This window comes from Pseudonaja textilis, chromosome 1 (assembly GCF_049901715.1).
Source record: "Pseudonaja textilis isolate UNSWEBS1 chromosome 1, rPseTex1.2, whole genome shotgun sequence".
In the NCBI taxonomy this organism is placed as follows: Eukaryota; Metazoa; Chordata; class Lepidosauria; order Squamata; family Elapidae; genus Pseudonaja; species Pseudonaja textilis.
Genome location: NC_141990.1, coordinates 118,122,880 through 118,146,973, shown reverse-complemented (window position 1 = coordinate 118,146,973; position 24,094 = coordinate 118,122,880). Strand labels below are relative to the sequence as shown.

The 24,094-nt window shown below is 40.9% G+C and overlaps 1 protein-coding gene across 3 annotated transcripts in view; it reads left to right on the top strand.

Moving 5' to 3' along the window:
* ADGRB3 (adhesion G protein-coupled receptor B3) overlaps nt 1-24,094 on the top strand; it is a 517,279-nt gene that overhangs the window by 193,420 nt on the left and 299,765 nt on the right. For all 3 annotated transcript variants that reach the window (XM_087915807.1, XM_087915799.1, XM_026695170.2), the window contains 3 exons: nt 2,120-2,284; nt 22,312-22,413; nt 22,898-23,004. In XM_087915807.1, coding sequence (XP_087771933.1) covers nt 2,120-2,284; nt 22,312-22,413; nt 22,898-23,004 — 374 coding nt within the window. The remainder of the gene's footprint in view (nt 1-2,119; nt 2,285-22,311; nt 22,414-22,897; nt 23,005-24,094) is intronic.

Sequence of the window (24,094 nt, the reverse complement as noted above, 5' to 3'; positions counted from 1 at the left end):
CTATGAGTCTTAAGTGCTATTGCTATTTAAACAATGGTTTTATAATGATTGTTATTCTAAATGTATTTTTTAAAGTACTCTATCCAATAATGTCTATTTTTAATCTATATTTCCTCCCCAAATATCCAGATTTGAAACATTCAGAGCAAGAGCTGTAGTACATAACAAAGATGCTTAATCCAAAGGGAAAACATTAGTCTGAGATCATGTCAGTTTGCTTAAAAATGCAAGCAGAACAAAATTCTCTAGTGTCGGTACTCACAGCCTTGTTTATGTGCTGCTCTGAATAATATATGTTGGCATAAGCAACGTGAAAAGGGATCTTTGGGTGGGTGTTGGTTTGTTTGAAAGCAGAGAGTGATTTGAAAAGAAAAATGTTCTCAAACTGCAAAAAGAGGTGGGGTGAATTGAAAAAGCCATTCTTATCAATGGGGATATTTTGAATTCATTTATAAGGGCCTGCGAAGAATTTGGCCCTCTGCTTTCAGCGCTTAATTATCTCCTGAGGTAATGGGGAACTACAGCAGTGTGTGGCATCCTTTACACACAAAAGAAAACATCCCTTGCTTTCAGTCTTGCTTTCTGTCAGCTTCATTATCTTATCGGTATAAGGTGGGCCACCTTTGTATCAGCTGCTGTTAGGCAGACATTTATGTGAAAACAGTGGCTTTAAAGTAAATAGTGTAACACTGCACCAGAACGAAATCCTATGTGAGATTGGGAAAAATAGCTCCTCCTCCTCAGTCCTGGGGACACCTTCAGTTGGATGGGGATACCTTCAACTGACTGAAAACTTCAATTGGCAGCTCCATCTGTTATAATGCCAGCAGTGGATGAATGGGAGACTAGCTGATTGACATGCCTGCAGCAGGCATTTCTTTAAAAAAAAAAAGGTTTTCCCATTGTTCAGCGACAAGACATCTCGGCAAAAACTGATGAAAACATCTGGGTGTCATGGTGGCAATCACTGCAGCAGCAGCACCTCCCCTTCCCCATGTAAAAACCTGTTTTTCCAGCTAGCAATGACAGGTAGAGGGCAGCACAACATCATCTTAACTGGCCCCCATTCAAGTTCCAGGGATTAAGACTGCACTGCTAAATGGCTTCTGAACAGTAGTACTTTTAGTGTTGCTTTCATTTGCTTTTAGGTGAGTTTAATGTGCTACTGATTTGCTAACATTTTACTTTATTTATTATTTCACAATTTATCAATTAAGGGCAGTTGCTATTCAAAGCTGAAGGGAAGGACAAAAATCTTATGAAAACTGCCTCCTACTGAGGATATTGAAAAAGAAATCCACCATGTGACACATTTCAAGGATAGCTTTTTACTGCAAAGTCATAACTCTTCCAAGGATTAGAAACTGTTTATTAATGAAGCTTTTTTTAATGGAATAATTCCTAGGGTGATATTTGAAAGATTAAGTCAACGAGAATTGTTCTGTAAGCTGAAGCCAAAGTGGCAAATGAGAATCCTTTTTTCTATCATTAGAGTCTAAAGATTCTTTCCTAGTCCTTTTTTTTTATTTAATTTGGTAGCATTAATAAAAAAATATAGTGATAAATTTACAGTAGATGAACACAAGAAATATTGATGAATATATAAAAATAAATTGTTTGTACTACGCTGCAACATTAGAATAGCTGTGTAAATGAATAAATTGTTTGTACTATGCTGCAACATTAGAATAGCTGTGTAAATAAAAACTACTAATTATTTAAAATATTACGTATTTATATGTTACAATCATGCTGTGAAAATGAGGGTGCCATCAATATATGTTTGCAGTGCAATCCAATGCACCTATTCAACTTCTACTGAATTCAGTGGGATTTGTTCCCAGTTACTGCATTTTTTTCCCAGCTATAGCTACCTCTCTTTGCTCTTACAATATGGACAACGCTATATTGTGTTTAAGTTAGATTTAAGCAAATTGCTCTTGCTCTCTCCCACTAAACTGAAATATATGCTTAATTTTGGCTAGCTTCTGCCCATTCTGGGTATTTTCTCAACTAACTTTGTTCTGTCCTTTTTAAATGGCTGTTTTACCCATTTCTGTCAGTCTGTTTGTAATAATTACTGTTGTTTTATCTAACTATTACATTTTTTTCTCTTCAGCTAATGGTCAGTGGAATCACTGGGGCCACTGGAGTGGGTGTTCCAAGTCTTGTGATGGTGGCTGGGAGAAGAGAATAAGGATATGCCAAGGTGCAGCTACTACTGGGCAACAGTGTGAAGGAAGTGGAGATGAGGTTAGACGGTGTAGCGAACAGCGATGCCCAGGTAAGTAGCAGGTATGTGTAGAGTGTGATTCAATATGGCTTTCAGGTTTAACATAATCACATCTAGGGTTTAAAATAAAAATGAAACATATCAGGCCTAAGCCCAAAGATGACACATTGAAATTCAATTGAGCCCTGTTCTTTTTTTGTGTACATTTAATAGACAAAAATCTTAACAGATTAAAACTATAATCTTCTAACCTAATAGATATGGGCTACTCTAAATCTTTTATTCCTTCCTCCATATAGTTCATGACTGTGCAGTCTCTTATTTTGGATTTCTGGAGTGTGCTACTTCTTGTTTGGGAAGCCACTGTAGGAGAAAAGCAGGCAGAACTGAGGGTGGACTAAAACATGTCATCAGTTTAGAATGCTTGCATTACCACAAGAAACCCCCAAATAGCACCCCATCCTCCCTTGAATTCCATTGACCCTTATCTAGCACTAATTAATGCTGGTGATTAATTGACCAGATTGTTGTGTATAAGCTTCAATAAATCATTTATGCAGCAACCTACACAACTGCTCTTGACAGCCATGGTGCAATTGCTGAGATGCCTCCCAGTCCTTCTCCACTTGCACATTTCATCACAAGAGAACAATTCATCTCAAACTCCCCCCAAAATTAACAAACTATATTTGTAAAATTGCCATCCGGTAAAAGCTTGATCATTATTTGAAGAAAAATGGACAGATTTCTCTAAAAAGGAAGAAGTTAGTGGTGTTGTGGGAACTGTGGTCAGGATAATGGATAATGATTTAAGTTTGATAATTGACTCCAAATAATGTTGTAAACCATTCCTACTTCTTTAATAACTGTGTCCCTCATAAATTATTTCAGTTTGATACATGATGACTTTTTAATACTCAATACAAGTATTAAAAGTAGATGAAATTTGAAATGCTGACAATCAGATTTGCATTTGTTACAATCATTTGTTACCAAGTTGTTACTCTAAATTCTCCTCTTAAATTCACATAATCTTCATAAGTAGAAGCAACAAACTGGGTAAGGACTTGGGAGTTTTCATTTCAGTGTGAAAGGCAATCGCTCGACAGGTTTCGTAGAATGTAGAGAACCAACATACCAGATTCTGCTGATATCACAACACCTCTTCAGGGTCTGAATAATGACCTGCTATTTCATTCTCCTTTCTGATAATGCTGAGGTCCAGAATTGGCCTTCTGGCAGACCAAACAGATGCTCTGCTATTGAATTATAGCCCACCTTTTTCATTAAAACTTAAATAATGAAAACAGTGGAAGAAAAATCCTAATATAATGTACCTGTAAAACCTATTTCATAAAATTACATTGAAATTTCATTTGGCTAAATATAACTTAAATACATGCTGCTTATTACAATCCTATGTGTGTCTACTAAGGACTTAAGGGCATTTAATGAAACTTAGTTCTAGGAAAGTTTGTGTAGGACTGTAGCCTATATCTTTGAAAATGTGCAAATGTACAAACTTGAGTACAGTCTGTTCTTTGTACTCCAAGGTAATTATAGAAATCTTCCCTTGGCAAACAGAGTAAGGACAAATGTTCATTCAATCATCTGAAATAATAATTGGACAAAATTAATTGATATCTTTCTATTCGTAGAAAGGGTTTTTTTTGGCGTACAGCAAACTAGTTCAGTTATGTAATTGTTATTGTCAGCTGGTGCTCCATTCAAAATCCAAGAAAGAAATACTTAGACTCCATTACTTAGAGAAAAGATATCTTTTACTGGAAGTCAAGTGGTAGCAACAAAAGAATTCTGAATCTGAGAAAATGAGCGCGTAAATCACATATACAAAGTGATGGCAACGTTCCCACCCCCAATAGTACAATTGGCTCACCCAATTAAAAGTTGTGTATAGCATCATGTGGGCATCTCCAGGTGGTGATGAGGCTTCTGTCTGTTAACCTTGACATATTTTGATAAAGAGTTGGGGCTGCGCATAGCATAGCATAGGATAGAAGCCTAAGCAAGAATCTCCCCCCCACCAACTTATACAGTTCTGTTTTGTAACACTTCCAGCTCGCTTCCCATAACCATTTCTCCCCTCCTCCCCCTGTTACTTATGACAGCCGAAAGATGCAAAGGAAGAAAATCTTGAAGGCTGACAGTTATGTATTTTAGCTTGATATTTTAAATGCTGTGCTTTCATTTTATGTATCTGTAGTATCTTCACTGAATACAGAGCTGCTGGTTTGCACCAGTTCAAGCAAACTGGTAGTTAAGATTCTGCACAATTCAGCAAACTGGCTGGCCCTGCCCCTGCCCTTTTTTTTTTTTTTTTTTGGCCATTTTGCAGGCTGTTTTTCGGGCCAAAACTGGCCTGAAAATGGGCAAAAAAATGAGTGGGGGCAGGGCTAGCCAGTGGTAGGATTAGCCCCATCTGGCTGAATCCTACCTCTGCCCTTGAGGCGAGTGTCCAGGATACAGGGATGAGTGTGATGAGTGATGACACCCACCCAGCCACATGACCAACCGGCCACACCTACCCAGTCAGAGAACCGGTTGTTAAGTTATTCCTATCCCACCACTTATTAAATACATATATTTCATTATCATGACAACAGACAACAAACTCTCCTTAATTATACAAACACAAATATAACAGAAAACTAACAAAGAAGAGGCCATTATGGATGACTTAGTATGTAATTTCAAGATCTTTGTGAATATCCAAGGTAATTACACGGGGATTGATTTTTCCTCCAAGGCAAGCAGGGAGTCAGGACTAGATAATGCTTTATTTTTTGTTCCAGCTCATAGATACATATCTAAGGCTAACCATGTTGTGAAATAGGCTAGATCTGTATATTTCTCCTCCCTTTCTAATGGTTCTCCTTCACTTGGTGAAATCACATGAAGTCTTGGGAAGTCTGCTAGAGCTTAAGCAACCATCAATCTAAAATCAGCATACGTTACAAAAGGTGCTAAAGCCTTTAGAGAACCTAAAGAGAAACTTGCACGGTCAAAATTATTCCACAGTTTAATTGTCCAGTGGACCCTGCAGCTGATGTTCACAATTTCTTATTTATAGTTTTGCTATCTGTCACTATAAAGCTTGCTTTGAAACAATATATAAGTTGGTGGGATAATCAGCAATGACAGAGATCAGAGCTGCAAAGTGAAATGGGAGAAAGCCTAATCTCAGCTTGCTCTTTCATGGTACAATCTTCTCCATACGAAACCAACATTATGGGAATACAAAAGATATGCGTGGTCCCTAAGATATGCCTGCTCCAATAGAATTGGGGACCCAACATCTCTCAACTGTTGATTGGACCACTTTTGGACATTTAAAAAAATATTTACCCTCCATACTAACATATCAATGCAAACCCACGGCATTGTACAAAACAGTCAACAATAAAACATCCCAAATCCATTCAAATACTGTATCTCCAACAATTTTACCTCTAGCTTCTCCTTTAAATGCCTTTTATGTCAGAGATAATAACAGCAATAAAAATGTAATTACATATGCAGATATGGTTCACTCCGATTCTATGAATAAACTAAAAACACAGCAAGAACTCCTTAGTGAAAGCTGGAATATACCATGGTTCATGTATTTTCAAATTGTCAGAAGAATAAAATTAAATCTGAAGAATGAAGGAGGGAAAAAAATAATTTTCCTGGAAATTTTTTATCAAAGAACTACCATCCCCAGTTGCCCATTTCTATGTTGCTTCCTCTTTACTCCATCTCCTTGCTCATGGCTGGTGGCAACAAGAAAGCATGCTGAAGAATACTGGAAAGCCTTTTTCCGTAATTCAGGTACGCATAGTGTAGGTGACTACAGCTTCGTTGTGATTTCCAGCCCTCAGGCTAGGAATGGAGCTCTTCCATTTGCAAATCAATCTCTAACTCAGAGATAGGCAATCTGATGTCCTTCAGATATTCTAGGATACTATATCTAACTAACTGGTTGGGAATTATAAAAATCATATTGCAAAATATGGTTGAAGCCTTAGATTGCCTTTTCTTGCCTAGGTGATAAATAATGGCACCTTTGGATGATAAGTGATTTACTGCACAACATCCAAAACAGAGAGAATTTTGACATGTTTGGTGAGTCAAGCACTCCATTGGGTTTCTTGTGATTGAGACCCAGCTGTGACAGAGAAGAACTGCTATCCTCAATAGCTCACGTTCCATGTAATTAATACCTGATCCTTGTCTGCATACCATAGTTCTTCCCATGCATAGGAGGTTGCTTAATATGAGATGGCTCACCTTGGATGAGAATTAAACAAGCATTTGATCATGTCTGGATCACCACCTATGGGGAAAAGCTAAACAACTGTCATGGGATAAGATCCTTCCATTGTTTATTCAACTGTATTTATTGAAAGATGCTCTGTGGAGAACAAATGAAGACTTGCACAGAGAGCAAAGAATATTCCCTAAGCCTGCAGCTTTAGAACAGAAGCACGTTTCCTTTTCCTAAAAGCAACCACTTTTGGAGTGAAGAAAGAGCCTATATCCTACCCCCAATGGCTTGAGCAAAACCATAAACTAAATCTGATTTAATTTTTATTGCATTTAAGTGTATTTATTAACATTACTTAAATGTTTTATCATCTATTATTTTGGTATATTGTTCCATCAAAAATTATTATTTGAACATTACTTTGAGGAGGTCTGCCAGCTTCGGGAAACAGATTTTGTGGTGTTTTTTTTTTTTTTTTGAGGTTTAGACTCCTTGCTGGTTTATGTGTGTTAAAGCCAGTTTTCTTTCTGGTCTTAGAAATCTGTCCAATTCAGGAAGTACTGCATATAGAGGAACCCAGTGTTTCTGCAAACCATCCCTCATACTTCAATTCTTGCTCATTTTGTTCTTAGAGGATGTATTCTGAGGCGACCCTCTGCCCTAGGTTTTCAGCCAGCTTTATATCATTGAAAACACACTAGTTCACTCTTGCCCTCATGCTAAGCTACAAGAAACATAATAGGAAAGGGTAGACAAGGTCAGAGCAAGCAACTCTTGATTAAGAACAAGAAGCTTCTGTAGAGGAGGCTTCTGTGGACAGACTTCCCTGACTTCTGTGCTCCAGGCATATTTCCCACTGGTGATGCATAGCCCCGGGAGACTGTAACGGATTCTTCGCAATGCTGACAGCTTGTTGAGCTCCATGCATAAAACTTGCAACTGGAAAGTATTTATGAATGTTTGGAGCAAAGATGAGATGAATGTAGGTGGTTACTGAAGTTTGTCCCCTGTTGAGGGGGCTACAGAGTACCAAGGAAAAGGTTTTACAGCAATAAAAGAAGAAAAAGGAGAGGGCACAGTGTTTATATATGAGAAAGCATAGGTGGAAAGGCATATCAAAGGCAGCTGTATCCGTTTTGGTTTGTTGATTTGTGTCCATTTTGGTTTGTTGATTTGTGTCCGTTTTGGTTTGTTGATTTGTGTCCGTTTTGGTTTGTACTGCTCCTTAGTCTTGACTTCTTCCTTGCTCTTTCTTGGCACATTAGATCCTTGGCATGGAATTTGGTATTGGGTACATAGTTTTGGAAGTGACCATGCAAAATTCTTCTAAGGCTTCTAAAGTCCTCAAATTCTTATTTAAGTAACCTTGTATTAATGCAATGACTTCTGAATTTATTTCTTCCTGAATTAAACCATTTTATAAAACATTTTTTTTCTTCCTACTTTTGCCCCATGATTCAGAAACTGACAAGGGCAATCCAACTGAACGGTAGAATTCCTTTTCCTGTGGTTTAACCATATTCCTGAAAATTCATTTTTCCCCTAATGTTCTCTTTACTCCAGAAGTGGATACATTCTAGAACTTCTGAAATATATCTGCTGTCATCCCCAGATAGCATGAACCCATGTGAAGAAAATCAGGAAAAATAAGTTTCTAGCATAATTCTGGACTGAATAGTCATTTTAGCTCATAGCTTTTTTGCATATAATTATTGAGAAAGTATGGCATGTGTAAATAATGTCTCAAATCAAGTATGACTTTTAATTACAGAAACAAAGCCCTATAATTTTCTTGGTAACCCTAGTGAAGTTCTGTACCTTGGTTTCCTTTAGGACTTATAAAAACTGTATTTATGGGGTGTTTTTTTTCCTTTTTGGGGGTGTGTGTGATCTCTTATTCAAGCACTAATCAGGACTGAACTTCCATATGTTGTCTTCAAGAAGAGCCAAGTTTGCTAGGTGTCACTACCTACTGGTTAGACAGTCTGTTAATCAATGGCTCTCCTGTTTTATTTCTTGACATTTTTTTGGTAGGAAGTTCCTTTCAGTATCTGATTACCCCTAATTTAAAATAATGGATGACTATCAGGGCTTCTTTACTAATATATTAATTTCAGCTCTAAATTCAATTAGAAGCACACTTCTCTTATATAGTCAGGTGTGATGCTACTGGAATAGCATCTCCTATGATCTTACAGACCAGCAACATTTGAAGTGAGCATAAATCAAGGATCTATCTGCCTTAGAGATGTACATTTGTTGGCAATTGTGACCAGCATGTCACGATTTATAATTATCATATAGTTAAATTAGTTTGATCTTACAAGAAATTTGGCCATGCTTATCAGCTTTGTGCATAAGGCTAGTAACATATAATCATTGATGTTTTAATAACTGGTGAAGGAGAATAATTGAAGGAAAATAATCTAAGATTACCCTGTGCCAATTCAGAGGATTCTTTCAGGCATAAAAGCCCTGATGGAAACATGAATGCTTGGCATGCAAAATGGCAATTCCTTCTACAATTTGTCAGGGACAGAAGTGATTGTGTATCCCCAGGATATAAGCTGTAGAAGAGCTATGTCCTTGCATTGACTTAAGAAATAGACTGCTAGGCTCTGGAGTCAGCTAAACAATTGCTCAAATTAATTTGACAGAATTGTTTGTCACAACATGTTTCAGCTCTTTCTGTGTGCAAAAGAGAAAAACTGAAAATGTATACTTTGTCTGTTGTAAGGTTAAGCTGAATAAGACTTGGAAAAAGGTTTTCTAAATGCTGTAAAAATAAGGATAAGTCACAAATAACAGCCTAAAGTTTTTACCTCTACACCCACCCCAGTAAAATGTATATATTATAATTAATATATATAATACAATATAACATAACATATGGGGATTTTTAAAAATATTTAGATCTAATCTAATTTTGATTAAAAGCAACTTTAGTTCAAGAAAAGGGCAAGATATCTTACTCCATTATCACGAATAAAACAGAAATGTTTGTGATCTGATAATTGTTTAATGATTAAAATGCTTAAATGAGGTGTGTCCAACCTATGGTCCACAGGCTGCACGTGGCCCTGGGCAGCTAATACTGCAGCCCCACAAAATCGTAAACGTTTAACTTTATTGTGTGATTTATACACTTTACATTAACTACACTGCTCAAAAAAATAAAGGGAACACTTAAACAACACAATGTAACTCCAAATAAATCACACTTCTGTGAAATCAAACTGATCACTTAGGTAGCAACACTGATTGACAATCAATTTCACATGTTGTTGTGCAAATGGAATAGACAACAGGTGGAAAGCATAGGCAGTTAGCGAGACATTCCCAATAAAGGAGTGGTTCTACAGGTGGTAACCACAGACCACTTCTCAGTTCCTATGCTTTCTGGCTGATGGTTTGGTCACTTTTGAATGCTGGCGGTGCTTTCACTGTAGTGGTAGCATGAGACAGAGTCTACAACCCACACAAGTGGCTCAGGTAGTGCAGCTCATCCAGGATGGCACATCAATGCGAGATGTGGAAAGAAGGTTTGCTGTATCTGTCAGTGTAGTGACCAGAGCATGGAGGCACTACCAGGAGACAGGCCAGTACATCAGGAGACATGGAGGAGGCCGTAGGAGGGCAACAACCCAGCATCAGGACCGCTACCTCTGCCTTTGTGCAAGGAGGGACAGGAGGAGCACTGCCAGAACTCTGCAAAATGACCTCCAGTGGGCCACAAATGTGCATGTGGCTGCTCAAACGGTCAGAAACAGACTCCATGAGGGTGGTATGAGGGCCCAACATCCACAGGTGGGGGTTGTGCTTACAGCCCAGCATTGTGCAGGACGTTTGGCATTTTCCAGAGAACACCAAGATTGGCAAATTCACTACTGGCACCCTGTGCTCTTCACAGATGAAAGCAGGTTCACACTGAGCACATGTGACAGACGTGACAGGGTCAGGAGACTCCATGGAGAACTTTCTGCTGCCTGCAACCTCCTCCAGCATGACCGGTTTGACAGTGGGTCAGTAATCGTGTGGGGTGGCATTTCTTTAGGGGGCCGCACAGCCCTCCATGTGCTCGCCAGAGGTAGCCTGACTGCCATTAGGTACCGAGATGAGATCCTCAGATCCCTTGTGAGACTATATGCTGGTACGGTTGGCCCTGGGTTCCTCCTAATGGAAGACAATGCTAGACCTCATGTGGCTGGAGTGTGTCAGCAGTTCCTGCAAGATGAAGGCATTGATGCTATGGACTGGCCCGCCCATTCCCCAGACCTGAATCCAATTGAGCACATCTGGGACATCATGTCTCGCTCCATTCACCAACACCATGTTGCACCACAGACTGTCCAGGAGTTGGGGGGTGCTTTAGTCCAGGTGTGGGAGGAGTTCCCACAGGAGACCATCTGCCACCTCATCAGGAGCATGCCCAGGCATTGTAGAGAGGTCATATAGACACGTGGAGGCCACACACACTACTGAGCCTCATTTTGACTTGTTTTAAGGACATTACATCAAAGTTGGATCAGCCTGCAGTGTTTTTTTCCACTTGTTTTAAGGACATTACATCAAAGTTGGATCAGCCTGCAGTGTTTTTTTCCACTTTAATTTTGAGTGTAACTCCAAATCCAGACCTCCATGGGTTGCTAACTGTTGTAGAGCGAAGGGACAAACGAGGCCAAGACCAGAGCATACTAGTAAAGGCTTTATTCAGGGGAATAAAGGGTTGTTGTGTCTACCCGCTAACAAGGCAGACTGCTGGAGAACAACAACGGCTGGCTTCGTCCGGCAGCTGGCTTTTATAGCCGACTGTCAAACGGAGCCAACCAATGGGAGCTGCTGATGCTCCCGCCTAAAGTGCGGACCTGGTTGGGAACTCCAACCAGTTCCAAAGACATAACACCCCTCCCCCCTGGCTGGGTGCATGCATAGTCTTTGAGGTATGATGGAGGACTTCGCTTGCGACCCGAACGTCGTAGCTCAGGGGAACTGCCGGTTGGCATCGAGTCCAAAGAGCGCGGCTCCGAGGCCGCCGTGGAGTCCTCTGGGATTGGTTCTGGATCCGGGGAGCGAGAAGTCTCCCCTCATTCGGGTTGGCTCGGTAGAACGTCTCGGCCTGAACGGTCGGTGATTCCGCAGGGTGGACGTGCAGGAGCTTCGGGCCGGTCGTCTAGGTCCGCTCTCGGCTCCCTTTGTTCGAGTGGAAATGTCTGGTCCCTCAGGGAATTTCCCTCTGGAACCTGGGCGAGGATTCGAGGGTTGGTTGCTGGATCTGGCTCACCGCTGTTCCGGTCACTCCGCCGCCTGCGTAGTTGGTCCAGGTGTCTCCGCCAAACTCGACCGTCTTCTAATTGGATCCGGTAGGACCTTGGACCGGTGATAGCCACGATCTGCCCTGGCACCCACAATGGATCTCCTGCATAGTTCCTTGCGAAGACTGGGTCCTGCAAGGCAAAGTCTCGCACCTGGCTGTCAGAACCCAAAGGGGTATCAGGACAGTAGTGGGGATGCAGCCTGTCAAGAGTGGTTCTTAAACGTCTCCCCATTAACAGTGGGGATTTGTTAGTGCTAGTGCATGGGGTTGTAAGCTGGCTGAGGAGGAAACGGGATAACTTGGAATGCCAGTCTTCCTGACCGAATCTGGCTAGCGCCTCCTTGGCCGATCTGATGGCTAGCGCCTCCTTGGCCAATCTGATGGCTCTCTCCGCCATCCCATTACTAGCAGGGTGAAAGGGGGCCGTGAGGACATGTCGGATGCCCAGGTTTGTGACATACCTGCTAAATTCGCCGGACGAGAACTGCGGCCCGTTGTCGGAGACTATCGTGTCCGGGAGCCCATGAGTCACAAAAAGTCTGGTCAGGGCTTTGACAACTGCCTGAGTGGTGGTCGTGGGGAGCAAGGCAACGTCTATCCATTTAGAATATGAATCCACGACCACCAAGAAAGTCTTGCCATGCACAGGCCCGGCCAGATCGATGTGTAACCGTGACCAGGGGGCATTGGCGCTTTCCCACTTCGTGGGTGCGGCTGCTGGTGGGGCTGCTCTAGATTCCTGACAGGGTTTACAGGAGCTTACCCACTCTGCGATCTGATCGTCCATCCTGGGCCACCATACGTAACTGCGAGCCAACGCCTTCATTCGCACGATACCCGGATGGCCCTCGTGCAGCACCTTTAATATGGGCACGCGAAGGGTGGATGGGACAACGACTCTGGTACCCCACAGCAGGCATCCCTGGAGTTTTGATAGTTCCTGTTGACATGTTTTAAATGGGACAAAATCAACTGAACATTTTGTTTCCGGCCACCCCTTTCCCACCCAGTCCAGAACCTGGGCGATTAGTCTATCTTTCTTGGAGTGTGCCGCGATGTCATCAGCAGTTACAGGTAGCTTAAGTTCGTTGACTTCGAAGATCGCGTGCACCGGAGCTGGGTCTTCAACTGGGGTTGGTAAAGGGTAGCGGCTGAGAGCATCTGCGTGGCTTAAAGTCTTACCGGGGCGATGGACCAGCTTGAACGAATAGGCCGCCAAAAACAATGTCCATCTGGTCATCCTGGGGGACAGAACTTGTGGAGTTTGCCTGTCTCCCGATAAAAGTCCCAAGAGTGGCTTGTGGTCTGTAATGAGTTCGAAATGGTGGCCAAAAAGGAATTCGTGAAATTTTTTGACTGCCGCTACTGCGGCCAGAGCCTCCTTGTCAATCTGGCTGTAGTTTCTTTCAGTCATGGAAAGGGTCCTGGAGAAGAAGGCAATTGGCGCTTCTGTGCCATTGGGGAGCCTGTGACTAAGGACAGCTCCTATCCCGAAGGGGGATGCATCAGCGGCTAAAACCAAGGGTAGGCGTTGGTTGAATTGAATTAAAACGGCATCAGAGGTGAGTAGAGATTTGATCGCTTTAAACGCAAAGGACTCCTTGGGGCCCCAGTGCCACGGAGCATCTTTATCTAACAACCTGTGTAAAGGTTCAGCGACTGAAGCTTTGTGTGGTAAGAATGAGGCGTAGAAATTTAATAAACCCAGGAAGGCTTGCAGTTCCGTTTTATTATTTGGCGTGGGTGCCTCGTGGATGGCTTTTACTTTTGACTCCACTGGGTGGATGCCTGAGGCGTCAAGTCTATATCCTAAAAAGTCCACCTGTTTAGTGGCGATGGTGCACTTCTCCTGTTTGAGTTTGAGACCATGCTGTCTAAACTTCTCCAATACTGCTCTCACCCTCTGGAGGAGCTGGGGTCTGTCCTTAGCTGAGACCAAAATATCATCAAAATAGGGGACTACACCTGGAAGACCTTGGAGGATTCTTTCCATTAGTGACTGAAAAATCCCCGGGGCCACGCTAACGCCAAATTGGAGGCGCTTGCACCTAAATGCCCCTCTGTGTGTTACAATTGTTTGTAAGTCTGCGGTGTGGCTGTCGACAGGGAACTGTTGATATGCCTGCGACATGTCTAGCTTGGCAAAAATTGTGCCGGGTTCAAAAGTGTGCAATAGGTGCTGGATAACTGGAACGGGGTATGCGCTAACCTGGAGGTAACGGTTAAGTGTCGTTTTGTAATCAGCACAAATTCTCAAACTACCGTCCTTTTTAAGTGGGGTCTCCCACTTGGCGAAATCTGTGGGCTCAATTACCCCTTGCTCGAGAAGTTTGTCTAGTTCCGCATCCAATTTGGGGCAGATGGCGAAGGGTACCCTATGGAATTTCAGGCGGACAGGAACTGCCTGGGGGTCTACAGAGAAAGAGATGGGTGTGCCATTGTAGCAACCCAGCTCGCTACTGAAAACGTCGGAATAGTCAGAGAACAATGTGTCTACATCAGAAGTTGAGACAGCATGGATTCCTGTGACATTAAGGCCGAGAGAGGGGAACCAATCTAACCCCAAGAGACTAGGGAGGGTACCATTAACCACCACTAAAGGCAAATGGCCTTTGAAGGTTTGGAATTTAACAAGGAACTTGCCTTTCCCGAGGACAGGGATGTTCTTGCCTTGATAGTCTCTCAGCGTGAGGTGGCACTTTTGTAGCTGTTTCCGGGTCAGTCTGGGTTGAATCCTTTTCAGCATCTCCCAGGAGATGATTGAGAGCGCTGAACCGGTGTCCACCACCATGGTACAAGGTTTACCTTCTAGGGAGAGAGAGAGTTTAATCTTATTAGGAGTTGGGGAAGTGTGGTTGGCGTGGTAACATGTGTAACAGTCTTCTACTTGCCTTTGGAGGCTAGGAGATGAGGGAAACTTCTGGGATGGAGCTCGTGCTGCCTGGCAGACTCTTGCAAGGTGACCTTTCTTGTGGCAGTTAAGGTAGCTGGCATTTCTAAATCTGCAAGATGCCCGGGAATGGGCACCCCCATAGGTCATGCACAAAGGGATCTGTTGCGGGCCACTGCTGTTTCTCTGTCTCACTCCTACCTGGGGCTGTCTCAGCTGTCTTAGGGGATGGACATCCGCGGTTTCAGAGGGGTCAGCTTCGCTCATCACTTCCTCCGAGTGGACGGTGGAAGTGCCTGGCTTTGGTGCGGTGCCTTGAATCTCGGCCGCGGACTGCACGGATAGCTCAGCGGCTAGGGCTTCCTCCACCGCTTGGGAAAGATTTAGATCTTTCCTGGCTAGTAGGCGTCGTTGGAGTGTCTGATCTCTTACCCCGCAAACGAGTTGGTCAAGAAGCATGTCGTCTAAGTAGTTCTTGAACTCGCATTGAAGCGCGGCTGTCCTCAGGGCTGCCATGTACTGGTTGATGGATTCCCCATCGGCTTGCTTCCTCATCCGGAATGCGAAACGCCTTGCGATCTGGGAAGGTTTGGGAGAATAATGGTTAGAGAGTGTTTCCTGTATTTCGGTCCACGGAACGTTTCTGATCTCACGTGGTGCGAAGAGTGCGGTGGCGGTGTCGAAAACCTCAGCGCCGCAGTAGCTTAGGAAGTATGACTTCTTTCTGTGTTCCGCAGCATCAGCCAGGCCAATGGCGTCCAGGAAATGATTGAAGCGGTTCTTGTAGGAGTCCCATTTTTCCTCACTGGGCTTAAATGGTGGGAATGCCTGATTCATTTTGGGACCCTCAGCCTCTTAGTAGGCTGTCTCTCTGAGTGGTCGTGGCCCTTGGATTTGCGCTGTTTCGAGCGCTGGCGGCTGCGGCTGCAACACCCGAGACTCACTCTGTGAGCTTCAACCTCGTGAAGGCAGTTTAAATTTCGCACCTTCTGAGTGCAATGGCAGCAGTGGCTAACAGCGCCGAACTAGCTTCAATGACTTCAGCTCAGTGCTTCGCTAGCGTAATTTGAATTCAAACGGCAGCGGTTTGAATTACGCGCTCTTTTGCGAGCGGGGTGGCTGAGGCTGTCAGCGCCGTGACTTTCAGCTCCAAACGCAGCGGTTTGAATTACACGCTCTTTTGCGAGCGGGGCGGCTGAGGCTGTCAGCGCCGTGACTTTCAGCTCCGAAACGCAGCGGTTTGAGCTCGAGCTCTCTGTGAGCGAGGCAGCTACGATCCAGACGCCGTGGCTTCAGCTCTTTTGCCTTTGGTGCTTCTGGTTAGCCTGTAGTGATCCCATCCTCGTCGCCAGTGTTGTAGAGCGAAGGGACAAACGAGGCCAAGACCAGAGCATACTAGTAAAGGCTTTATTCAGGGGAATAAAGGGTTGTTGTGTCTACCCGCTAACAAGGCAGACTGCTGGAGAACAACAACGGCTGGCTTCGTCCGGCAGCCGGCTTTTATAGCCGACTGTCAAACGGAGCCAACCAATGGGAGCTGCTGATGCTCCTGCCTAAAGTGCGGACCTGGTTGGGAACTCCAACCAGTTCCAAAGACATAACACTAACTTTGATTTCCATTGATAATTTTTGTGTGATTTTGTTGTCAACACATTCAACTATGTAATGAACAAAGTATTTAATAAGAAATTTCATTCATTCAGATCTCGGATGTCTTATTTTTGTGTTTCTTTTATTTTTTTGAGCAGTGTATATTATATATTTTATATGCATCCCAAGACAGTGCATATTTCTTTTTAGAAAAACCCCTCTTCTCTCAACGTTGCCCAGGCAAGCCAAAATGTTGGACAACCATGGCTTAGATATTGAACCAAAGATGAAAGTGCATCCTCACTTTTGTAAAAGTAGAACAGTGATTTCATTTTGAAAAAAAGAAGAGTTATTTTAAGAGTGAAAACTCAAGTAACAGAAAAGGGTTTTTTTCTAAAAAGAAAAACTGCTGACGTATGTTAGTGACAACCATAAAGCATTCTTGTTTATTTGTTAGATTTATACCTATATTTCACAACAAACAACAACATATAAGTCATTCATTTATTTAGTGTATCGAATCTACAGAGCTCATGCAAAGTATAATATAAACCAGGATGCCTAAGATTACAAAATAAATAAATAAACCCCTGTGCAATACAAAATTTGTTGCTTTTATGCAATTGATAAACCTGTTTTATAAAATATATATAAAAGGGAGAGAAGGAGAGGGAGGGACATGGAGAAATGTTTGTTAATGGAGATCACCAGTATAGAGTTCATGGATAGATATTTTTCTGTCCATCCAGTAGGCAAGGATGAAGCAAGATCTGGCTGGAAAATCCTTCTTTCTTTTGACATTTTCTTTTTTCCTTCACAATCAACATGCCTAATGTGACTAACATTATTGCACAGCATGGCTAATGAAAACAAAACTAGGGACAAGCATAATATGGAAATAGGCAAAATAAAAATGCTACTTCTGCCTAAAAGCAAATTTTGTTCATTTATTTCTTCTAGTCAGCTTCTTCTTTTAAATAACTCCAAACCAGTTTATACATTTGAAATAATTTCAAAGATGTAAATGTGTTATTCATTAATAAATATAAAAGTAATAAATATGATACGAATATGATAGTATATCAAATAGCAAGTGGATGATAAAATGGCAGCCATATTTTAGAACCAAGACTGCTGTTATGGTGATCCATTTGAAGAAATCATTGAAAGAGACATATCTATCCAATTTGCCATCTAGCAAAAATACAAAAAAAAAAAAAAAAGGATTATTGACAGAAGTTACCACATCGCCGAAAACCTTTATGTAAAGTTTGCTACCTCACCCCTGGTTAATATGTAGACAGGATAAACTGTATGCCAAAGTTTTGACCTCTGATAATAAGTATGGCTTTTTTAGCCCAGCTTCTCAGACATTCCTAAGATGTTAGCTGATTTCTTTCCAGATGAAAATGGGATGGGAGTACTAGAATCATCCATTTTATAGCAATAGCAATAGCACTTCAACTTATATATTGCTTCACAGTGCTTTACAGCTCTCTCTAAGCAGTTTACAGAGTTAGCATATTGCCCCCAACAATCTGGATCCTCATTTTACTGACCTGGGATGGATGGAAGGCCGAGTCAACCTTGAGCCAGTCTGGATTGAACTCCTGGCTGTGGGCAGAATTAGCCTGTAATATTGCATTCTAATCACTGCACCATCACTTTCTAGGCATAAAGGTCTATTTGAGACACTGCATATCTTCCCAATGTTAGCAAGAAAATTATAGATATACATAGGACACCATCCATCAGCCCACCTGTATAGCCAACCAAGAATGATAAGGTTATGTTTAAAGTTATTGGATGAAGCCTTAGAAAGCACATCATTCTTTTTGCCTTGAGCCTGTGTTCTCTTAGTCCTTTTCCAGTTCAGCAGATCTGTCATAGCTACTCAGGACTGCTCTGCCTGTCTCCATTATAATTCCTTGTACTTCAAAAGCATTGTTGGTTTGGTTTACAGAATTTATATGTGGGAATAGTATCTGCCTAACACAGCCATTTAAAGGATTGCAAACAAGTAATTTTGTGTATCGTTCTTTTCTTTTTCTTATGGGTAACATGCTATGCAATGATTAGAAAAACTGACAGCTTTCTATACGCTATACTCTTATGAAATAAATAGTGTCATCTGATGTTATTTGTCTGCTATTTGACATCATCTGATGTCTATTTCTCTTCAGAAAGAGAGAAAGAGATAATACAATATACACATATTTTAACACCAATAATTGTGATATAACCATAATTATATACATTTTAGTTATTGTATATATTTATAGTTTACTTTGCTTTCAGAAGCTCAACCTTAATCTACAACCTTAATCACTACACCACACTGCCCTTTATGTTGAAAGTTCATAAGCTCAGACTCAGATCAAACTATAGATGCTTGGTGGAATCTTCAGGATAACTGGAATTCCATTCTCATTGTCACTGAACTCAGCTGGATGAAATGAACAATATACTTTTAAATGATATATTTAGAAATGGCTTGTCTGTAATGCTTTTTTTTTTTTTACAATATGGACTAAAGCCAGGTTTCTCTTTACGTTTCTTTCAGTGGCACATTAGTGTGATGGTAAATGTTGCTGTGTGTTTGTTTTGCTCCTTTATTGGACTTAAACAGCCACCTGCTTTAACCAGCTAAATTTCAGAAAGTATATAAATTCACTTTCAGTCTGCTGTTCAAAGCCAAGCCAAGTGCAGCTTGTTGTTAGAGCAGCGTTATGCATGTTAAAGCTTACAGATTCGAGCCCTGATATTATTAGTTAAGAATGAAGAGAGGCTGCAAGGAACCCTGGGATTTTCTACTAATAAGGAAATTAATATTAAGCTAAAAGAACAAATGCAGCAGGATGCGATAAAGCAGCTTTTTTTTTTTATTCCTTTGGTGGCTTTTACCTCTGGGCAATGTATCACTACATCCCTTTATTTTAGATAGTTTTTTAAAAAGCTGTTTATGAAGCCTGATTATGCACATAGATAACTGCATATATTCATTATAAGATGTGGTGTTTTTTTTTTAAAAAAAGCAAAATAGATCAAATTGTAAAAGATCTGTCCCAGTACTTTGAACCTGAAAAAAAAAGTTTAACATTTAATGAACTATGCGCAGTCAGGCTCATACCCTACATTCAGGATAAGAAGCACTGTGTGCAAATCCCAGAAAAAAAATACCCAGGCTTCAGAACAGTTCTTTTTTAGCTGTTAGGATGAAGTGAAAACAGCTCCCTTTCTTAAATGTTTGCCATTAAGATATATTCTTGTTCTTCTGGCACTGTCAGCTTTCTTGACATGATTTGAAAGAGCTTTGACTGAAGTAATTTTAGCAACCTATTTCATGCACTTCACATTAGCTTCACAGAAACATCTGCAGGGATATTTTGTCATCTGTTAAAGTGCTCATTTCTTGCTTCCACAGAACCTCTCATTTCCACTAGATGTGTTTGCCATCTCAGGGCAAAAAAAAACCCAGTGTAGCGTCCCATAAAAATGTTCACATGCTGAATTAGTGAAGCTGTAGTCGCAGAAAAAAAAATGCACAGCTTTGTGGAATGTATTTACATAAGGTGACCAACTTTTTTACAATGAGAAGGAGGCACAAATAAATTTAAAAAAAAAAACAAAGCCACTTGTGCGCGGTGTACTCTTGCGCATGGTGCACTCTTGTGTATGGCACACTCTTGCACATGGCGCAGTCTCTCAAAATAATTCTCCTGTTTGGAGTGCATGCGTCTCATAATCGCATCTCACCGCACTGTACCGAGCCTTGACGAATCATCATATCAAATACAAATACATCACACAACGGATCGGATTGGCATCGATCAAAGACAGAGACTTACAGATTAGTCTTCAAATATCAAAAAGGAGGACATGTAGGAGAATACTTTTTGAGGGAGGACAGAACTTACCAACGGAAGACTGTCCTCCCTAAAGGAGGACGGTTGGTCACCTTAATTTACAGATGCAAATGTAAATCCTGATTTAAAATACCAAATGGATTACTATATACAGTAAATGTATTGAAAGAGTCTCATGGCACCTGAATAACTTTCTTTTTTAAAGAAAAGTAGTAGCAGGTGTACTTTGGGGAATGTCTTCCATTTGTAAAGCATGTTATAGCTGCTCTCACAATTCAGTTGGGAAGCTGTCCATTCATAAAATGGCTGCAGTGCGGAATGTAACAAGTCACAAAGCACCAATATAGAGAATGTTCTTGGTCATACTCTCTAACTTGTCTTCAAAATGCTTCTTGCTGTCCCTACTTGACTTTTTTGTCTTGTTTTTCAATAAATCAGCATACTTTTAAACAAAGCTCTATGTTAATCATTATTGAGAAATTATTGAGTCCAGCGATAGTCCGGGATTATTGAGTCCAGCAATGGTTTGTTAAGGAGGGTCAAATCAGTGGTGGGATTCAGCCAGTTCACACCACTTCAGGATAATTGGTTGTTATCTTTCTGAGCAGTTTGGTGAACTGGTTGTTGGAAGAAATCATTGGGGTGGAGAACTGGTTGCTAAATTATTTGAATCCCACCACTGGGTCAAAAGAACCACCCACTTTCTGGGAGAAACTTTAAACATCTTTAAATACCCAAAAAAGGTTTGGCTCTAAGAAACAGGTGACTGAGTTCATAGTTTGAAGGAACCTGTCCATTTCATCTTGAGCTACAGACTAAAGCCCAACACAGGGAAACCCACAAGACCATACACCAAGGAGCTCAACTGCACTTGCCTAGTTGGAGTCCAACTCTCAGCAAATCAAAATGATTTTATCTATGAGATCACTACAATATTCTTCCAACAGCACAGTGGATGTTCTTGTGATTCCTCCCTACTCAGCAAAGAACGAGTCATCCTGATTAAGGTCCTTGGACATCTATCTATGGATGCATAAAGATAGCAAAATGACATTTTGCCACCATTACTGTCACATTATAATCCCAAATATGGGCTTTTGATCAGGTTTAGTCAAATTTTCTCTTCCTCTAATTATGCTCCAGGCCTCTCTTCCAGTGCTTCATTTACCAGAGCTGTTTATAAAACTAAAACTAGGATCAGTGCAAAGAGAGAGGCTGGGTAGAGGCAATGCAAGCTAAGGCTTCATTTGCAGCCCATTCCATGCTGTGATCAAAGCTTCAATTGAATGTCTACCATTTCCTCAGGGAAAATCCCAAGCTTCCTCTGGAACCATACAGAGACCATAAGTTGCCTGGGGTAGGTCATTCTAATAGGCCCTATTTCTCAGTGAGCCAAAAAGCAACCAAAGTTATAGATTGATAGGTAGGTAGATAGATAGATAGATAGATAGATAGATAGATAGATAGATAGATAGATAGATAGATAGATAGATAGATAGATAGATAGATAGATATAGATATAGATATAGATATAGATATAGATATAGATATAGATATAGATATAGATATAGATATAGATATAGATATATTTAAAGGTTGAGTCAGAAACTGTTTGACCATGGTAATGAAATGATAGTAATGTCCTTTCCTGTGAGAATACATAAACACCCAGAACAAAGGGAGAGGGGAAACAGAGCAGAATATACAAGCCAAACCATTTTATATTCCTTTCTGTTTGGACTGCTCATCCCATATGTGTGCCCATTCCCTATGGGGGCGGGGAGGAAACAGGTTTCCAGACATTTAGAGAAGACCAGCAATGTCAGTCCCATCTATGTGAACCTTTATAAGGGATAGCAAACCCTGTGCATTTTACCTGGAAACTTACCGAGGTGCAAAGTGGTATCACATGGTGTTATACTTAGAACATAAACGCATAGGACTGGAAGGGGCCTCGGGGGTCTTCCAGTCCAACCCCCCCTGGTTGAGGGAGGAGCCTTATACCATTCCAGTCAAATGGTTGTCCAGTCTATTTTTGAAAACCTCCAGTACCCACAGCTCCTGGAGGCAAGCTATTCAATTGATTAATTACTCTCACTGTATGTGTATCTGCCAAGTCCACAATTCATATTCAGTGTTTTTAAATTGCAGCACCTTATGAAATATGTCCGGAGGATTATTTGATATCAATGGTTTGGAAAAGGACGCCAGCAGGGGATATGGCATTCAATCGATGCCCTCTTAATGCTACAGGTATGGTTACTGTTTTTTTTTAAATCCAATCTGTATTATTATAAATCAGAAAGCATTGCCCCTTTATAATTTATAATGGTTACAGTATTCTTTAAACTGATATCTTCCAATCCTAAATAATGTATACATTACTTTTTAAAATCTGTATGTTTCCCACCTAGCCTCCTTGTGGTTCCTGTAGTAAGCAATTACTGATTTACTCTTAAGCTAATTCGCTGGAAATAATGGCATGCTCTACATAAAATTTGATAAAATTCATAATATTACAATATTTTACACTGATCCAGTATTGCTGAGCTGTTTTTCCTAAGGAAAAGCCAATGCTTCCTATTATAATGTAATATTTGTGTGCATGCTCTCAACAAGGATACGTAATTCTTTTGAATTGACTTCTTTTGTTGATTTTGACTTGTGTTTCCATTGCACTTCCCCGCCTCCCCTCATCTCTCTGTTCCTCCTTCTCCTTGTTCTTTATGACTTACAGGTACCACTAGCAGGCGCTGCTCTCTCAGCCTTCACGGAGTGGCCTTCTGGGAACAGCCGAGCTTTGCTAGATGCATATCAAATGAGTACAAACACTTGCAGCATTCAGTAGGTGCAAGGCCAGCTTTAGTACTTGCTCTATTTATTCATTGCTAAACAACAGCTTTAAGGGGATAAACTGTTTTGCTATTCAGTCAGATTATTGGATACTAAAGAAAAATAAACATTGCTAGAGGTGGGGGGGAATATGCATGCCATTTGTTTTCATCTTTTATTTTATTATTTTATTCTGTTTATTATTATTGTTTCCTTTCCTCAGAGTTCATGTAATTGTAAAATAATGCATAGTTTCTAGCCTTTCTATTCTTTCTCTTAAATAATGTTTATAGGCAGTGGAAGCAACAAACTTTTTTAGGTTTACTGGGAATCCTGATTGCGAATATATTAGATTTCCTGAAGCTACTGAACATTTTATAACTCATTCGGCTCTTTAATGGTACACCATAAATCTGGATACATTTTTTTCTCAGTTCTACATCAGCTGAGAACAAGCACGATGGCATAAATTTAGTGCATGAGATAATCAAAGAAAAATGATAGAAGTGCAGATTGCTTTTGAAAAGTGAATCAAAGATCCTCTTTCTTTTCCAGATAATCTGAACATTTCCTTCCATACTAAATATTGTACAGACTTGCAATGATTTCATTATTATTTCAGTGTTATTATTGTTGTTGTTATTTACTTTATTCACTAAACATGAAACTCAGTCAACTGAACATTCAAAAATGCATCACAAATACCACTGGCAGTGCTAATGGTTGATATGGGCTGCTGCCAGCATCCTAGGTATCAGCCAAGCACGTCATCGTCATCGTTGTTGTTGTTTGTGTTTTTGTTAATAATATTAATATTATTGGTACACAATTTATAGGCTGCTCCAATCAACTTACTCTGAATGGCTCCCCAAATTTGTGATTGGGATTGAAACAAATAATCTTAATAGTATTTATTAGGGCAAAAACAACCAGTCCAAAAATCTTGTAACTATTTCTCTCCTTTTGTTCTCCGAATGCACTTTCCTCCCCATTTTTTCTCTTTTCACAAGATCCGCCCATAAATATTACCCGAAGGTACTTTTGTCTCTATATAATTTAAATTGCACTGGGATTACATAGCTTTGTATAAATGCATATTAAG